General features: G+C 36.0%; 1 protein-coding gene across 1 annotated transcript in view; it reads right to left on the bottom strand.

Annotated features, from left to right (window-relative positions):
* SLC25A21 (solute carrier family 25 member 21) overlaps positions 1-18,922 on the bottom strand; it is a 243,729-nt gene that overhangs the window by 52,855 nt on the left and 171,952 nt on the right. The window contains exon 5 of the mRNA XM_071745054.1: positions 8,083-8,166. Coding sequence (XP_071601155.1) covers positions 8,083-8,166 — 84 coding nt within the window. The remainder of the gene's footprint in view (positions 1-8,082; positions 8,167-18,922) is intronic.

The raw sequence follows: 18,922 nt of genomic DNA, 5'->3' as shown, positions 1-18,922 counted from the left end.
TTAAAGTTCTGCTGATTTTTGCTAACTAGATTAGATAGATAAAGATCAATCATAAACAAATCTTGTAGGAATCTACTTACTCCTGTAAACATAAGCAGTCACCTGACTCCAAGCTAAGGCCTATAGGATTTGTTGCTATAAATACTAATACTATAAAAAACTCTACTCATATGATACTAGTAGAAAATAGAGCTACTCCAGAAATCACAACTTTAAGATTAAAAGAATCTGATTATGAAAATATCCGAAACTTTAAGAACTTGGACCTTTAAAAACACAGAAGGGACACATGATGTTTGCCTTTCCAGTGGCCTTAGCAAATGATAACAACTGATGCCAACTAAGGTCTTCTCTGTTCACATCTAAGGTGATAAGGTTGACATTATTTTTTGGCATTCTGTTTCTGTGGGAAATAAATGAGCCTTTGTTTTGTTTTTAAAGCATCAGATTATCAGAAGTGATTCTCTAAAAGAGTGTGCTTGTTTACTGTGTTCCCATATATAACAGATCAAATTTTTGCAAGTAGAATGTCGGTCCATCAGTAATAAAATGTGGTTAGCCAAACACTGCCCCTAGTTGCACTGGTGCAACTCCGTTGTATTTAAGAGAACTGCACATATAAAACTGGAAAGAGAAGTTTTTCACATTCCAGAGCCATTTCTTATGTTTTCAAGTGTTAACATATGAAGATGGGGGTAGGGAATGTCCAGTCAGGAACAGAGAATTCCTGCTTGAAGGGGATGATGAAAACCTCATGACAGTAACATCACTGCAAACACTGCTGACTATCATCAGCACAGTCCACTGAACAGGGCAGGCCTTGCAGTCAGGATACCCAGCTTAATGCTGCCACTACCTACATGTATGCCCTTGAACAAACTACTTCATAAGATGGATTGACAAATAAGTCTTCAGACTTTTGAATTAGGAGCCTACATCAAAGAATGTAATTTTATGTGCAACACACATGTTCCTCAGAGCTCTGGTATTAACATGCTATCATGGGCAAGCAAGCAATCTGATATTAGGTTGCTCCACAAGAAGCACCTCTGTTCATACACCAGTCCAGATCAATTTGTCTCCCTTACACCTTTGATCTCAATACCCCTATCTGTACAGTTCAGATTGTATATTTTTCTTCTGTGACATGTTTTGAGACTTACAGGTCATGACTAACTAGTGTAGCAAAAGCATCCAGTCACTTGGGATTGTTGGCTTTGGCTTCAGTGGATTATGAACTGATTAATTTTTATCTACTTAGGGACTGAAATAGTATGAATATTTTATAATTAGATATGCACAAACATATGTACACAGATTTTAAAACATAATGAAACATCAGAATTTCCTGAGATTTTTCCTGTCTTTAATGGGAGATTGGACAAAATTGAATTACCATATATGAATTATTTTACAAAAGAAAGCAGAATACGACTTCATATAGATACTCCAAAGCTGTCTCCTTTGGGGCTATATTTGATTTAAGACTTTTTGAGCCTAATATAAATCTTAAAGTGAGTTATCAGGAAAATTCTCAGTCAAATTTTCTTCCTTCCTATTCTCTAATCTTGAAAGCAGTCTTAATAAGAATTTTACTCAAGGCTGTACCATCATTTAAATGTTATAGCTCAACACCCATTCAGAGCAAGAACACAAATGATGTTTTTAAGAAAAAAGTCCAAACAAACTATAGACAACCAAAGGAAAGCAAAAAAAGAAAGACTGGATATTGCACATAGGTCTATGTATAGTGAAAACAAAGAGGCCTATGTGGTGTAAGGTGACAATTAGTGACACCGAGAATAGTTACAGGGAAAGCAGATTTATTACTCTGCTTATTACCTGGAAGAAATTCTGAAATTCTTTTATCACAGGGTACCTACAGGCTAACCCCTATGCTGAAGCATCTTTTTGCCTTTTACTGCAGATCTGTGACCTCCATTCCCCACATGGCCAGGGGAATCCTCTCTCTGAAACATCACAGGCATGAAGGTGACTGCTTGAGGAGCGTCGTGCTTTGCCTGCAGAGGGACTGGAACAGCCAAGTTTCAGCTAACAGGAAAAATGGCAATGCAAAAGGAATCACTCACTTCCAAGAGTAAACACACGGTTGGTAAAATAAACAGTTGGTAATTTTAATTACATAATAAAAGAACTCGCCACATTTCTACCTAAATTTTGCAAGCTCACACTCCCTGAAAATACACAAATATTAACTTTTCTAACCGTGAGCATCTCTTCTTGAAAGACATGAAGTGAGCACAAGGATGCAAAAATTCAGCTCTAAGACTTCAACTTTTATCCACAAAAGCCAACAGATTTCACACAGGTTCACAGTTTAAGCCTTTCCACAGAATTTCACACTGTCCATTTCACAGAATTTCAGTTACGATTCTCAATTCAGCAAAGTGTTTTAAAGCTTACTTGCTACTTTCCATTTCACATAATATTATTTCACACAGGAAGGGGATAATTATTTCCAATACTCTGAACACAAGTTTTTAGTGAAGGCTTCAACAGACACCAGTATGCCAGTAAGATCCCAATGTAGCATAATGCTACCAGCAGAATACCACTATAATATGTGGAATAAAGAAAAAATTAACAATATAGTATGGACTATGGGGGTACACCAGGACAAATACAGATGAGCATTTTGCTATCATAAAACCTTTTTTTACATCTTCACTCTCATTTTAGCAAGGTTTATACAAATACTATGAATTTGAAGTGTGATGCAGACCAGAAGTACTAGAAATGAGATGGGTCCAAGTTCACTTCTGCTACTCCTGGTATGATATGCTAATAAGAAACCAATCTGTGGGGCAGATAGCTGTGGGGGGAAATTACGTCTTAATCTACCACTTCTGCTTGCCTCAGAGCACTCAAAGAGAGCCTAAAGTCTGGTCTTTCAATACCACAGGAATTTATGCCTCCAGTAAGTGGAAATGAATCTCTGCTTCATAACTGCTCACTGGGAAAAGAGATTTTTGGCATGACTGACCATGTCACACTTCCCTAGTCGGCAATTTCATTGAAGGATTCATGCACGGGGTAGCCAAGTATTTGTATCTTGTATAACAGTTATTTGGCAGACTTTTGGTAGCTCTCCTCAGCCCAGCTGGAAGAGCACACATCCAGCTGGGCCCCCGAAATGGACAGTGATGATTGCTGATGAGTGCCAGAGGCCAGTGCTTGCCTGCAGGGCTGCCAACCCTGCGAGTCTCCTTCCCTGACCTTCTGGCAAATAGAAGCTGCAGAGTATCATCTGCAGCCAGCTGTGAGAGCCAGGCCTCAAGAGCACTGCTGCAGTCTCCTGAGCACTTGCTACCACAACAGAAAGCTGATGGATGGAGGCAGGAAAAAGGAGAGCGCCAGCAAATGCCTTAATTGATGAACGATGGCTGGTACCATGTAAAGCAGGAACCTTCCAGCTTCTGCATGTTTGCTGACAACTCCACACTCATCCAGCTCACTCTTGGCTGTTCTCCCACTGACTCCACCCATAGCTGACAAGTTCTGTGCAGCTTTATAACCTAATCCCACTAATGTATGAGTCAGGGTGTCAGTTATTAAAAAGAAGGTGTGTGGTCGTGCAGATGATTACAGAGAGAGTGGTAAGGTGGTGCCCAGAGTAAGGCAGGAATAGTTGAAAGGCTACTGGGCTGTGTAAACATGGAGGTAATTGCTCCTTCCCAAACCAACATAAATAATCCAATAACTCACTAGAAGCAATGAAGTCTGAAATGATCAATGACAACTGTCTTTTGCATTTTCCCACATCCATCTAGTTCTAAGAAAGGCTGACAGCACTTTAAACTGTAACTTATTCAGTGTTATAAAACTGGAAACCAGGACACTACTACCATTTCTATTTAGGGCAAGTTTACCATGAATGGGAAAGCAACAGGTTTCTTGACTTAGTGCCTACCAAAAAAGTCAACTGCGACCCAGAACACTTACTGTTAAAATTATGAGCCCATGAAAATCCAAGTTTATAAGAACATAGTTGTTTACAGACTTGAAATAACAGCATTCACCATTTTAATGCTGTAACTCCAAATTAAGACAGTGCAGATGGGCATAATTTTCCATTCTTAATGTGAGACACAACACCATGTGTCTTTAATATAAATGCAACAAATACACACATTCAGCTAGAGCATTTTTTTTAATTCTTACATTTCTTATGTAAGACCTAAGTCATTGTCAAAGGAAAAGTGAGTGAATAAAGTTGCAGTAAAGATGATGATGGTATAAAAATCGGTAATTTAAATCAATCTAACCTTTCATCTAAAAAGACGGAAAATTTCTCAGGTAATCCTGTATCTAAATATTTTCCCTGATAAGCATCAGATAATTTTTTTATGTTGGTTATAAAGCTGTCACTCCTCAATAAACAGGTATGTTGCTGGTGGGGTCTTTGCTGTGAAAGGTTTGTCAATTTATGCATCATCTCATAAGGACATCTCATAAGCCCCAGAGGGGCTTGGACGCAGGGCTCCCAGTGAATCCAGATGAGCAGAGGTTGCTCACCACCTGAGGATTCTCCTCTGTGTAACTGGCAGCATCTGCATGCTCTCAACATTAGTTCACAAAAGCCCTGAAGTTAATACTTCTGCTTCCCTTTAATAGAGAGCTATGTGACCTTTAATGCTCTGCTAGACTGAGCCTTCCTTTAGTGAGTCTCAATTAAATTTTATGTTATGTGGCTCTTGTTTTCTTGTAAGACAAGAAAAGAGTTCAAGGGATGGATCCCTCTTTGAAGATTTAATTCCCCATGGAGAAAATTTATTTCCATCTAAAGAGCTACTCAAAGTTTAGGGGAAGGAAGCTTCTGCAGGTTTTGTTTTTTTTTTCTGTTGTTTTTTCTTTTTAATTTAAAAAAAAATTTTAAAAAGAAATTTCTATCAGCTTGTGAATATAAAGGAGACTTCATATTCTGTAAAAAAGGCAGTGTTCCATTAATGGAAGTATTTCCCCTGTCCTGTTCATTATAATGAGAAGAAAAACAGAAGGCTGGTTAAAGAAACACTGGCCATTATTTGTGATGAGGCAACTTTCCATAAAATCATCAGATGCTACTGTGATACTGCAGTAGCATAATACTGGCTAATTTTCAGTGAGAGGCACTGCAGCAAATAAAACATTTGCATATGCATTCATAAAAATGATAAGTACTTCCTAGGCTGATTCTTCATACTTAACCTACAGCATAACAAGGTAAAAAAATAAAGATATTAGGAAGTGTCTTGTCTGAGCTGAGCTCTCACATTCTAGTTCACTGTAGTTGCTGCTATTGGAAATAGAAGTACAAATGAGCATAAGCACTACTCCCAAATGTAAACATTTTCAAGAGTAATTTATTTGTAACTTTTCTTTTCCCACTGTGTTCCTTTATCTAGTTAGTTTATTTTGTTGTCAACTTAATATAAAATCAAGTATGCCAACTGGGAATTCAGAGTGCTGGAGAAACATGCCTAGACTCTTTACAGCTGGTGTACACTGAACTAAATATATCAGAAAATCAGTCTTAAAATGGCACACGCTGATGGGGGGTATTGGATATTGCCAATATGAAATAAATATGGGGCACAAATTAATTTCTTATACCCTTCTCCTAGATTTATGCACCTGAATTTGAACACCTCATAAAATGTTTTTGTTTATTTGGTATCTGAGTGTGAATCCTTTTCTTGGTGCTCTTTTCTGCAAAAATTTTTAGGTCACTCAAGGAGGTAATATCTGGACTCAACATTTCCACTGAATAAAACACTTCACAGTCACATCTCTCACTTCTCTCATGAGTGTCAGAACCACCACGCTCCAGAAATTGGACAGCTTGTGCGGATGGGAATGCAAGAGTTATAGACACAGGTTTTTGAGGATTAGTTGATAACTTTTTATTTCTAGGCAAAATTTAAGATTCTATTGTATCTGAGATTATTCATCTCCTTTATTACTAGTGCTTACTACTGATGAGGGTTTAAATGTGACTTTCTGTCTCTAACATCCTGGAGAAAAACAGGTATTCATAGAAAGTGCTTTTTGTTTAGATCAGTATTGGCTGCTTTAGCAACAGGCAAGTAAAACTCTGCATTAGCACTATCTTGATACAAATTTATTGCAATCCACTGCTAAATTTTGATTTAAATCTATAATAGAATTATTTTAATCATCTTCTTTTCCTGCTTACAGTGTCGTGCCTTGAGATAAATATCAAAAAAACTGGTTTGGTTTTGGTATTTGAGCACAAGCATTCTACAGAAAACAACTTGACCAAAGAGTCTTCATGTCTCTTTCTGAAGCTCATTCACAGATTTTTACAGCACTCAGGGCCTTCATTGTTTATCCAGTGAAACTGTCTTAGTACTGGGAAAATAAAAATGGAATCACATCCACTGAAGAAGTGATAGTTCCATCTCTGAGAAGCATTTGAAAAGCACAAGATGTAAACCAGCTGAAACATAGAGTGCTGTTTCCTTTTCCCTCCTCCCCTAAGTAGTAAGAGAACTGTATTTTGTATGGTAAACTGAAGTTTACAGTGCCCTTGTACTATTTTACACATGTGGGTTGTACAAATATCCAGTTACACAAGGTAATCATGTAGGTAATAAAATAAGAATCTAAAATCAATTAACCTGGAAAAGGTCTCTGGGTTTAAGCTCATTCTTCAGGTAGGTTTACTCATTTTAATTCTTTGACTAGTTCAGCAAAATAAAATACCAGTGCATGTGTATAAGGTAACTTGAGTTTTCATGCTCACTGACTTAAATATTGGAACTAGTTCTGTATTTAAATATAGAATGGCATGGATGTAAATATTAACACTTATGGAGAAAATAGTTTTCTTTTGAGAAACAATTAAGAGTAATGTATATTAGTCTTATAAATCCCCAGAAGCCACAAACTATTATTTTTGTAACATCTTTCTAGCTTTGAAAATTTTAATACCATATACAGATAGTGCCCAATATTAGTCTTTCATAAAACATTTTTTTTTAACCAATGATAAGGTCAAATGTGACAACTTCCTCTATCATCACCTTAACAGAACATTTCTACATCTCCCTAATTTGGCAACTGAAATCATCTAGTTCTATATCTAAGTATTTACCTACTGTAGCTTAGCTAAACCTCACTGCAAGAAAGAAAACTGTTCTCGTTTTTCATTTTCACTGCTTATCTCACCTCTGTTTTCCAGTGCAGTTTGTGGACACAAGAAATCCGTGCCCCACTGCACTTATGCTGCCTCCATGTATTCTATCTATGACACTATATTATAAGAACAGTTCTATTTTGGTTAATATATGGATTAAAAAATGGGCTGCCTGTGTACCTATAGAATTCTTGTGGAAAGCCTGCCAGCTACTTAGAACTGGGATTTACTAATTAGAGTTACCAGGATTAAAGGCTAGTTCCTGAAGAATGCCTGTGGATAACAAACTTAACTTTAAGTATCTTATCAGTCCCATCACATTCACTGGTTTTAACTGGACTGCTCATAAACTTACATGTGTATTTAGATGCCTTTCTGGATCACAGACCAAGTCCCCTGAACTCAGGCTCAGAGCAGTAGTACTTTCTGAAGCCAGTATGACTGAGGTGACTAAGGACCATAAAACTTTTCATATTCTGTCAGACTGAAAAGCTGAAGAGTTTTACTCACACAGGTCATGGACATATTGTCACTAACTGGGAATGCCACTTCATCAGAGCTTGCAAGCAAGTGCTTCCCTGAACTGGTAATGGCTCAGGCTGAGCTAGTTCAGAAAACCCAAGCAGAAGACAGAAGAGCCAAGGAACTGCACTCTGCTGGTGTGGCCATCCTGCTCCCAGTACCAAATCAGAGATTGCTCTGGGTGTTCTGGTCTTTAAACATATCCTGATAGCAAAAGTTGGTATTGTGAGTGTAAGTAATGCCAAGACTTTTCAAATTGTGCTCGTTATGTAAGGCCACATGTGTGCCAAATTCTGGCAATTGCAAAGAAGGGTGGAATACAAAGAGGATCTAATGTCTGGAAAACGGGTGATTAAAAAAGGTCACATAAAATTGACAATTTTAAAAACATATACTCTTACCCTTCTCGCTGGAAAATAGTCTTAAAACAGTCCCCCAGGCTCTTGTAACTGGTCGGATCAGTTTTCCCTCTTTGAATTTGGAACCTAAAAAAAATACAATTTACATCACAGCATGAGAAGTTAGGGATTTTAAGTCACTTTAAACTTTCCAATTATTATATAAAAAGAGTTTTAAAGGGGCTTTTTAAAGTATCTGATTCATTATTATATACTGTTCCTGATATACTTATTAACAGTTTTCATAGAAACTGTTAAACTAAGGAAAAATAGAGCTCTAGTAGTAACTTTTTTTTGTAGTTTATAGAACTCACAGTATAGCTATCACCTTTGACATTTACACCTCTTTCTAGTTGTTTGAAAAATAAGCTCTTAACCCTCTGCCTGATCCAAAGCCCATTGAAACTAATAGGAATCTTTGAGTCAAACTCTGCTCTTGGAAATCTGAAATGCGTCCACTGTGCAGTTTCTTTCTTTTTATATCTGATGCAATTACAATAAAAATCAACCAGAGACATGACCAGAAATTAGAGTACCATTCATTTGTCAAAATTTAATAACAAGATGAACAATAAAAGCAAGCAATTAATTATTTTAATTAAAACCTTGTTTTCTCTGTTCACATTTTGGCAACAAAGACTTAAACAGGAAGCTTGTGGCTTTGATAGGAAAATCAAGATTATGACTTAAGATTGTAAAAATATTACTATATATGATTTATGGATAGCAACTGTAAGCTTAATAAAGTATATTATTTTACAGATTATTTCTTGCAGTTTTAGAACTGCAGCCAAGACATTCAGATAAATAATATGGAGAAATTTTGAATACACCTTAGCAATAAAATTTCTTTTTGAACTAATTCCTATGCAGCACTCAAAAATTTGGATTACTGATATTAGCAATTCCAGCCTACAATAGCCCTTTGTCAGGCAATTATGAAGTTGGCCTTATCACTATGTACAATAATAAATCCATGAATTTCAAGAAATAACTAACATTATAGTCAAGTATGTCGTATGTCCTGGGTATGCTGCTGTTGTGAGAAAATCAGCTATTACTTATTCTAATTATTATACCAAAACTCATAAATATGTAACAAACAAATGTATTTTTAACTTAATGTTAAAACAGCAATGTTCTTGTCCTCAGCATAATTCAGTAGGGTCACAATGAGGTTTGTATTATGGTAAAAGGCATTCCTTGTTTTGAACATCAGTATTTCCTAAGCTGTGGTCGGTGCTAACACATCTAACATTTTATTCACTCCGAGGAAAAAATTTCCAGTGATGTAATACAATTCTTCAAGCAATTATGAAGGCAAGCCTACACCTTTTTTCAGAACAGTTAGACGGAAACACTGAACCCCTCCATAGTCCTAATAAAAGTAGTTCAGGCACATCTGGGATCTCTATCTGGGGTAACCTCTTTTATTAGCACGAGAACTTGCTGCCAACTTGGCAAAGAGGAGAATGCTATTCAATAGGCTTACACTCAAATAAGAGCTGATGCATAACATTTTTTGTCTGAAAAGAACCCATGGGAAGGCTAATAATTGAAAATGCCTCAATGGCATCACACAAAGTCCAACACTGATATCAGCTACAGAAGCTTTTACATTGTGGCAATCAAGCCATCAAAATCATAACAGAAAATAGATTCTATGCACATTTTGATAAATACAGGACCTGACTTTACGCTCCTCAGTTTGAAATCCAAATTTGCTTGTTTTTTATTTAAAGAAATCATGCAAAAACTCATCAGTAACTAACTTCTCTCAAGTTTTTTAAAAATAAAGCTTTCTTAATGTAAACTTTTTTCCACAAGTTTCAAGATTTGGCCTGTCTGTAAACTCAGAACAAAGCATCACTGTTTCTAAAATGTCCTCTGAATAATGCACCTTCCCTCTCTTTCACCCTACAAATGCTTAGGCACGTTCTACCAGCAGATGTGTAAGGTTCCCCACTAAGTCACACATGCACTAACTTCTGTAAAACTGGGGCTTTAATCCCAGACTCACTGTGCATCTCAACAACATGGTGAACACACTTTATATAATCTTGTTTTACAGTTACACAGTGTCAACTTCTCAGCAATATTTAAATGGTTTAATAAAAGTACATCTCTGAGAGCAATAATGAGAATCATGGCTGAATAAATGCAATAATACCAGATGTAATTTATGTGCATCAGGTGAAGGATAACTTCTTGCTAAAGAGCTTAAACCAAAGGAGGTTTACATCTATCTCGGTTTTCTGTCTGAACGTAGATAAGACCTTAGTATTAAATGAGTTCGTTTGTAACACTGAGTCACACAAGTAACATATTCCTTCCTTTAGGGTTTTTGGATCCATTCCTTCCCTAGTAAATCTTTTTTATAGCTTTAACAGCGATCCTAAAATACATGCCAATTATGTGTTTCAACCTGGATCTGCGAATTGGGTTCTTTGATTCAGAATTGCTTGCCTCAATAAAATCATGTGTAACTTTTTAATGAACTAGCTAATTGATCACCAGCACTTGTTACAAGAAGCACAGAGAAGAGCTGAAAAAAATGTTTGTTTTTCTGAAGGCAGCAGCAGCAGCAGCAACAGCCTCCATTAGTAATCTTAATAATACAGAAGAGTGAAAGCATTCACTTCAGAAAACAACCCGGCCTGTTTTTAATGATTGTTTAGAGGAATGAACACAACTGGGGGAGATGTAATGACTTTCTCTGCTTCAAATCCACTCCTTTCAAAAAGCATTATAAACCCACTGAATTTCATGCATTTTTGAAAGCTGGATGCCTGCCTTGCGTGCTATTAGCTTTGCTAGAACAAAAGAAGATAAATTCTCCTATAAATATAGTCAGCGCATTAACTCCTCATCTAATTATTTTGAAGTCTGCAAAGAGGAATGTGCAGGCAGCCTTCAGAGAGGCGCCGAGCAGACATGTAGGCAGAGAGGCTTTTCCATCGCTTGGGATGAATGATGTGCGACTCACACTACTGGCATGCAAAAAGCACCAGAAGTCAGTCACTGGGCACTCCAACATGTTTCATGGAGCTTTATCACTCTAAAAGTGATTGTCAGGCTAATTTGCCTCACCTCTCATTTTCCTACTTCTTGGCTTTCTGGCAAAATGCTGTGGTACGGAGTACTCCCACCCTGGGATCTCTCACAGAACTTTGTGAAGAACCAGGTTACCTCTTCCTTCCTGGGACCTCCCATGTTCCCCACGCATATTCTGTCCTCTCAGCTTCTCCTTGAAGTTTCCACCTCCAGCTCCCATGCTGCAGGGGGTCTCACAATCTCCCATTGCGGCTCATTGCAGCAGCCCACAGGTCTTTGACTTTACCTTAACAAGCTGCTTTGTTTGGTACAAAAGTGTCCTGCTACTGTTTAAGAAGAGAAGATCAGTGTCCTTCCCTGTTCACCCCAGAAAACACATGGTTCAGATCTCAAACTGTAGAAATCCTGCAAAACCCTCTGAGCTCTGTCTAAAACCGTGGAAATACTTTAACTTATCCACATCAACCAGCATTCCAGCTATTACTTGTGAAATGAAGAAATCTAAATTATTCTTATTCAGATGGCATGAGAGAGTGTATTTTTTATGATTATCACAGTCCTTGATCAATAACTCAATAGTTTCTGCCTGGAATCCCACTGTGCAGAATATGCTTGAGTCATTTCATCAGTCCTCTGCACCACTTACCATTGAACAAGTGACATGCCACATTGTAGAGCAATGAGTCTACATAAACACACAAATCTCTTTCCTACACTTAACTTGCAGTTCCTTTTGATTTTCTAATAGCCAGTATTTTATACTGAGTTTTGTAAAATCCTCACTTCACAGGGTTCTTTCCCTCCTATTGCAAGCCCTCTAAGTAGTCTTTTCTAACAGTCAATAGCTACAGGAGAATAAGCAGTGTGTGCTTGCTGGAAAAAAAAAAACCAAACAAAATTCTTTCTCCCTCAGCCAGTTGTTAAATTTTTCGTTCGTGCTTGCTCAATATCTCACCAAAGTTGTTTTGTGGGTGTCTGCCACTACAGTAGCCAGGTATTTAGTGTTTCAAGTCTGTTCACTTTGATATTACTTAGCAATCCTCCCATTTTATTTACTGATCTGGGCTGAAGAAAGATTGCCAGTTCATGCTGAAATTGTTTTAGTTACCTTAGAGTCTAAAAGGAAGAAACCAGTGTTTTTATATCTAGATTCAAGTAGATAGTGAGCAGTTAAATCCCATCTATGCACAACAAACGTGATGTGATGTGGAACAGGCTACATTCACCAAATTCTTGACACTTGGTTTGTGAAGATCTCAAGCATAAATTTCAGAATTTCTTGCTGTTTTTATACAGTGCTGCTGACTAGTTCCTCAACCACAAAGTTCAGAGGGAAATAAAAATATTCTCAGAGAACCAAGCTTTACACCATTTTACAGTGCTTTCCAATGAGTGGAAGTCTTAGCTGTATTTTCCTGCCCTTCACTTCTCTTACTAGAATTTTATCATATTTTCTACTAAGTCTTGAATAAAGTTCCAAATATTTCCCTCCATAATTGGAACTTAAGCAGTATCAAAGTGAATAATATTGGGTACTGAGGTGTTTTAAATGCTGTTAAGAAAAGGTGAGATTTACATGGCATAACAACAAAAAATTAAGTTGTCTGGGCAATGTTAAAATTAAAATATTTTTTTAAAATAAATGTATAGCCTTTGGAAAACTGAAAACAACATTTGTAGCTTTTTTGCACTTTCATGAATTCCAGTGATTCCAGAAGCTCCTACCTGTGCTTACCCATACCAGGATAAGTTGATAAAAATGTACAGTCTGCAGCTTTATATAAATATACATTATTTAACAGTTCACATGCTTATAATAAAAAAATAACTGCATTATAATTTAAAAAGATTTTGATTTGCTAACTTAAACATTTATTCAGGTGTTACTACTGGTTAGTGTTATCTACTGATGTTTAGATTTCAGGCAAAAATTTGCAATGTAAAATGGATGGAGATAATATAATTTATTTCACTTTTTGGCCTAAGTTCTTTGAGTTGCTTTCAGGATAATAACTAAATTGAGAATATAATTATGTCACTTATTTTAACAGTAAATCATGTGAGCAGCTGAAGAACTGAATATTACATTTCAAAACAAAAACTCTGGTTATTTTAAGCCAAAGATATAAATTTTGTTAGTGCAGGGATCATATCTTAAGTATAATGCTTCTTCATATATAATGCTGCTATGATGATTATTTACCTGCAGAGAACATATGAGAATACAATAAAGCAGTGTAATAGAGAACAAGCAAGGAAAGAACTTATTCAAATCATCTCTCAGAGCAGACAGAGTAGATGTGATTTGTCTCCATTTAACCACAGATTTTTTTATCCAGTTTATATTTACTTCACAAGGAGAATGATAGGTATTACCTACACAGACAGTAGTACACGGAAGTATTACCAAAATATATGTTAAAATTAAACTACATGTATTCCACTTTGCTTGAATTCACAGTGCTCGTTAGTTTATTCACCTTTATGAGTTTTGGAGGAACATGTTTTTTCAAGAAGAAGAAAAAAAGGAATAGTGATAATGAGAATTGTGAAGAGACCCTGAAAACTCAAAATTCTCTACAGATGTTACTTTTATGTGAATTAGAACATCAACTACCAGGTAAAATGGTCAAATAAAAAAATTATGAAACAAAAATTGATGAATTCTAACATTTACCAAAATATTTATCAAACACTGTAACTCATAAGTTTGTCCATTCCACATCTGACCTCTGCCTTTTTGCAATTCTGATGATTTTTTCTGTCCCCTTCCTGTCTGATGGGTTATCTGACAATTTGTCTGACAAAAAAAATTATTCAGAAACTGTTATGAAATGTAAGTAAGGCAAAAGGAAGAAACATCACCAGAGGATGAGAAAGAAGCACATCTGAATGACTACATGCACAGGAAAAGTTAGAGCTAGATCAACAATAGATATAGCAATTTACAGCAGAATTTAGATGGTACAGATTGACTATTCTCACCCAATTTGAATCCAGTTAGGTCATCATCAGTTGCTACCTTCCTTCTGGTTACCTGTCTTCACTCTCATAAAACGACTTGGCTAAACTCTGGTTTCTAAGGCTGGGCTTCCTCTACACTACATCCTCAGTAGCCTATACTCCTCGTGTTGGAGGCACCATCCATGAATCAAAATTACTCTTTCCCCCCATCCTTTTTGACAAGGCACCAGGAAAAGGAGTGGTTAGAGAGCAGCTTGTCAGGAGAAAGAACTGTATTGTAGTTTCTATTCCTTACACTATTCAGCTGCTGATAGTTAAGAATCATTTCCATCACTCTTTTGCTTTCAGCCTTGATTATGAGAAACAACCATGTGTGACACAAGTGAACATACATTTTTTTGAAATATTTTCCCTGAATCAAATGCATCACTGAATAGAGGAATAAGGAAAATTCCAAACAAGACAAAATGGCTTAGGTGTTTCACTGGTACTCTCATCAGTTCTCTGTTTATATGTCTCATTAGACCAGACAAAAGTGTGCTAATCAGAAACAGAACTTTACCTTTCCCGTACTTCCTAATCCTTTTACACATTACTTTCCTCCACCTTTTGTTTCTATATTGAAGCTAAACAGCACATAATTTCATGAAAAATATCAGTGATAAAAAGAAAGCAGTGTAGTCTTTGTAGTCTTGTAGTCTTACTACATACCAAGATTGTAGTCATTTTTTCAGATACGGAAGCTGTATTTTTCAGCTACTAGTGAAGAGCTATTCTACTTTTTTCTTCTGATACTGCAGCAACCTTTCTAATATACACGAGACACAACGTACAGTAGTTACAATGGCAGAAAAAAATTTTCCTTTACATGTAGTTTTAGAAGAGAATATTTAGCAAAAATAAACTTGACCAAAAGCAGGTGAAAATAACCCATATAACAGTTTCCTGCCAGTGCATTCTGTTAGCTTTGCTAATGAGTAACAAAAATCACTAGTCATAGCAGCTACATACAAAAGATTCAATGCCTTTTTGAAATAACACACAATGTTTTGTGTGAAATATTGTATAGTATATGTGATCTAAATACACTTTTGAAGGTAAAATGGAAGTGACCACTGTGAAAGTAATAGGCAAATTTAAACACTGTTTGTGTTATTCGTCTGCATCTCCTTGTGTATAAAGTTACACTAAGTTACACTGGTGAAAGAATCTGGAGAAACCAGTAATGTTAAAACCATCGTTTTGTTCCTTTGCAGGAATAGTTTATTTCTGAAACCTCTTGTAATCTCTATTTCCTAAGTAAAAATAACTCCTCAAAATCAATGGATTTTTTTCCCCTTATATAAACTGGACAAATCATTTAAAATGGCACCGTAAGGAATAATTTTGTATTGTCAGAGATGATGGAGTTATTTTTATGATTTTAAATATAGGTAGTCACTCGTGGCCTAATACATCAACGGAAGTCTGGTTTTCATTAGTTTTGGATAAAGCCCTGTATGTTTTCCTTCAAGAGAGTTTATAGAGACAACTAGACAAAGTGATGAGGAGTATGAACTAGTGACTAGAGGAGATTTCGCAAGAAATCAGATATTAGATTATATTACAAAAAGGCCCCAGTATCCAGTCTCAATTCAGGGAAAAATGAGAATGCGGTTTGGCATTCAATGTGCAACATTTGCCTGCTTAAAAAACTGTCCAGTTTCTTATCTCAGTTTAACTTCTTTTACAAAAATGTATATCCTCTCTTGACCTCTCTGCTGGACTAGGTGGACTTTTGGTCTAACCCCACAGAGACATTCTTGTGTCCTGTGACATTACTGTGATGTATTAATCCATTACTGAGTCTCTGCAACTTGGAGTCTTTGAAAAATTTAAATCTTAGTATGAAAATTTCATCTATCAGTTCATATTTTTATGCTACCAGTGATACCAAATTAGAGGAATAATTTGGCTGCCTCTAAAAAAATAAAGGATTTCCCTAGTAATTTAAAAATATACAAAGGCAAATATAAATGCAGTTTTTAAAATAAAGCATGCATCTGATAAAACACAGCAAGGCTTCAAATGAATAATTATTACTGGTCATTACTGGACAATACCTGAAATACAAACAGCAAGCATTGTTCTAAATCTTTTCCAGCTTAGCAAAATGTAATTAAGAACCATATCCCACAGGAAAAAGCCATTTTTTTCTTCAACAATTCCTCTGAAAAGAGCCAAGTACTTTTACATAGTTTAGTCAACAAAGCTTCGATTTCATTGTCCTCTGTGGTGATCACACAGCACTTTTCCTTCTGAGAAGTCAGGAAAACTGTTGCGGCTTTATGACAAGAAGACTTTGGGGGAGGTTTTTTGGAGGGTTGTTCAATGCTTTTCAGTATTCATTAGCATTTTAAGTTCTTTGAGGAGATCAATCACATCATTGCTTAGTGTATCCAAATTTCCTTTTTAGTATTAAAATGATTTAGCATCAAAAGTTTGCAAGCTGTAATGAAATACACATTATGCTTCCTCCCTACAGTCAAAGTAGGAAAGATAACAAAAAATATCTTTTCTCCCAAAGGAAAGAAATGGTCAAATACAGAAATCTAAACTAATTTCCAGTGGAAAATAGCCAAAATAAAATTGTGAGTTGCTGAAAGAAGTGTTAGCTTTGAGTGTTCACCCAACCTCTTGTGCTTGTGCTGGAAAATATTTAAAAGGGTAACTATTTCATTGAGATATTGTGGCTGAGATTTTTAAAATACTGGAAGGGATACAGCCAGACTTACTCTACTGAAAAGTACATGTAAACCCCCTGTATTTGGAAACCTTTACTCACATGCTCTTTGTTATTAACAGACAAAACATCTAAATTTACTAACAGCTAATACATATATATAACATGGACATTATTTGCATATGCTGATTCTGTGTAAAAATGACCTTTTTTTTTTCCTAATAAACTTTATGGCTAAGTGACAGAAAGCAATCACCCTTAAAGCAGCATTATCTTTTGAAAACAAACTAGTAAAATGAAGAAATTCTGAGTTCAAGTCTGAAATTCAACTCTTACCCAGCTGTGCCCCAGCATTACAGCTTACATGGAATTTATTATCAGCCAGTGCTGAGCAACCTCAGCAATTCTTAACATACAGTAGGGTGTAACAAGGCAAGTTAAAGATGAAATTTCCTCTGAAGGAAGCACTATGACCTTCTCTGCCATGATGACTTCAAGTTACACTAATAAAAAATTGGAACATTTTTGCTTTCTCTAATACAATTTATCTGACATAGTTGCACTTCCCTCTGGAAAAAGCAAAGCAAAATTGTAACCCTATAACTTTAAGCAAAGTTTGCTGTGTGTTGAAATGGTAGCTTGCCAGTGTCTTTCAGAGTCCACAGATATATAACCACACTTTCAGCAAATTTTTGTGTAACATTAAAATTTATCCTAGGAGTGAAGAGAAACCTTTGACATCTGGGAGTATACCCCATCAATTCACTGTACAAAGATATTACAGATAAAAAGAGGATGAGTTCTCATAAATTCAATCTAGTGGACAAAAAATAGCTATTATTAGACTCCAGTAGATTTAGTTTTATTTTTCTAATAAATTTTAGACTATTAATGCTTAACAACAAGAAATAATGCTAAACAAAACTAGGGAGACTCTAGAATCCAGGTCAGAAGACAAATTTTCTTTGTCCAAAACTGTGAATCACAGTGGTTACAAAGTTGTCAAGATATTATTTTTTCACAGAACTAAAAAGCCACGTGCAATGAGATTATTTTTCTATTTGTAAATCCATTTTGAAAGCTATCAAAGTTCACCTTCAAATACTTTATGGCCCGGTTTTAAAGACCAGAAAATAGGACGTAACATTGTAATGGAAACACTAACAGCCTCTTGACAGCAACCATGCAAGGCTGCACCTTTATGCCACAACACACTCTCCCAGCTGAAAAAACTCACTAGTTATCCAGAATAGTGTGGAAAAAAGAATGTTGTTATTTTAGGAAAGACAGTTGCTTGAAAGTTGGCATAAAGGGGTGAAAATTAAAAACGAAGGTTTCTTTCTTTTCTCAAACTGAACCTAACTACTCCATAAAGTAATGCACAAATCATTCATTATAATGAGTCATAACAATGATTTGTGATCTTCCAAGTTTTCATTTTATGCCCCTCTGTTTTTCCTTAAAGACAGGAGGATAGACAAAGACTGGAAACTTTGGGTCATATGGATCACGGCACCACTGCTATGTCTGGAATTTTCTTATAAATATCCTATTGCTCTGAGGTTCATAGGCCTGACTGAAACAGCAGGGACGATCTCATTTGTACTTTTATAGTTGTAGAGGGATTTGCAAGAGTTAACGCAATTTTCCATAATATTTCTTACCGACTTCAGGAATAAAGGGAGAGTGCCCTTTTTAATCAGTATCTGAAACATTGTTAAGTCAAAAGAAAAAAAGGACTTCTTTCAGATTTAACAAGACTTTTCCAAGTGCTGCTAATTTTAAAGGTAGAAAGCAAGGCAACCTTTGAAAAAGAGAGAGGACTTCATCAAAGCATTTGTGGCTAGAAGGCAGTACAGTAGTCTGAAGGGTATACTTCTCAGCAGATTTCACTGCTTGTTTGTAGCCTTGTGCCTTTAAAGGTTGCTTTTCCAAAAATAAATGCTAAATGATTCCTTTTGATTTCATAAAAATCTTTGAATCAAGAAAAGATCTTTAGATTCTGTTCCAGAGATGTCTATCTCAGAAAACAAAATATTCCACTAACCACCAGCTGGAAGTCAGAAAAACTCTGTTCATTTTGTACATTCACACAAATCTTTT

The sequence above is a fragment of the Heliangelus exortis genome, chromosome 5 (genome assembly GCF_036169615.1).
Source record: "Heliangelus exortis chromosome 5, bHelExo1.hap1, whole genome shotgun sequence".
NCBI classification, from domain to species: domain Eukaryota; kingdom Metazoa; phylum Chordata; class Aves; order Apodiformes; family Trochilidae; genus Heliangelus; species Heliangelus exortis.
This window is presented reverse-complemented; position numbering and strand designations above follow the sequence as displayed.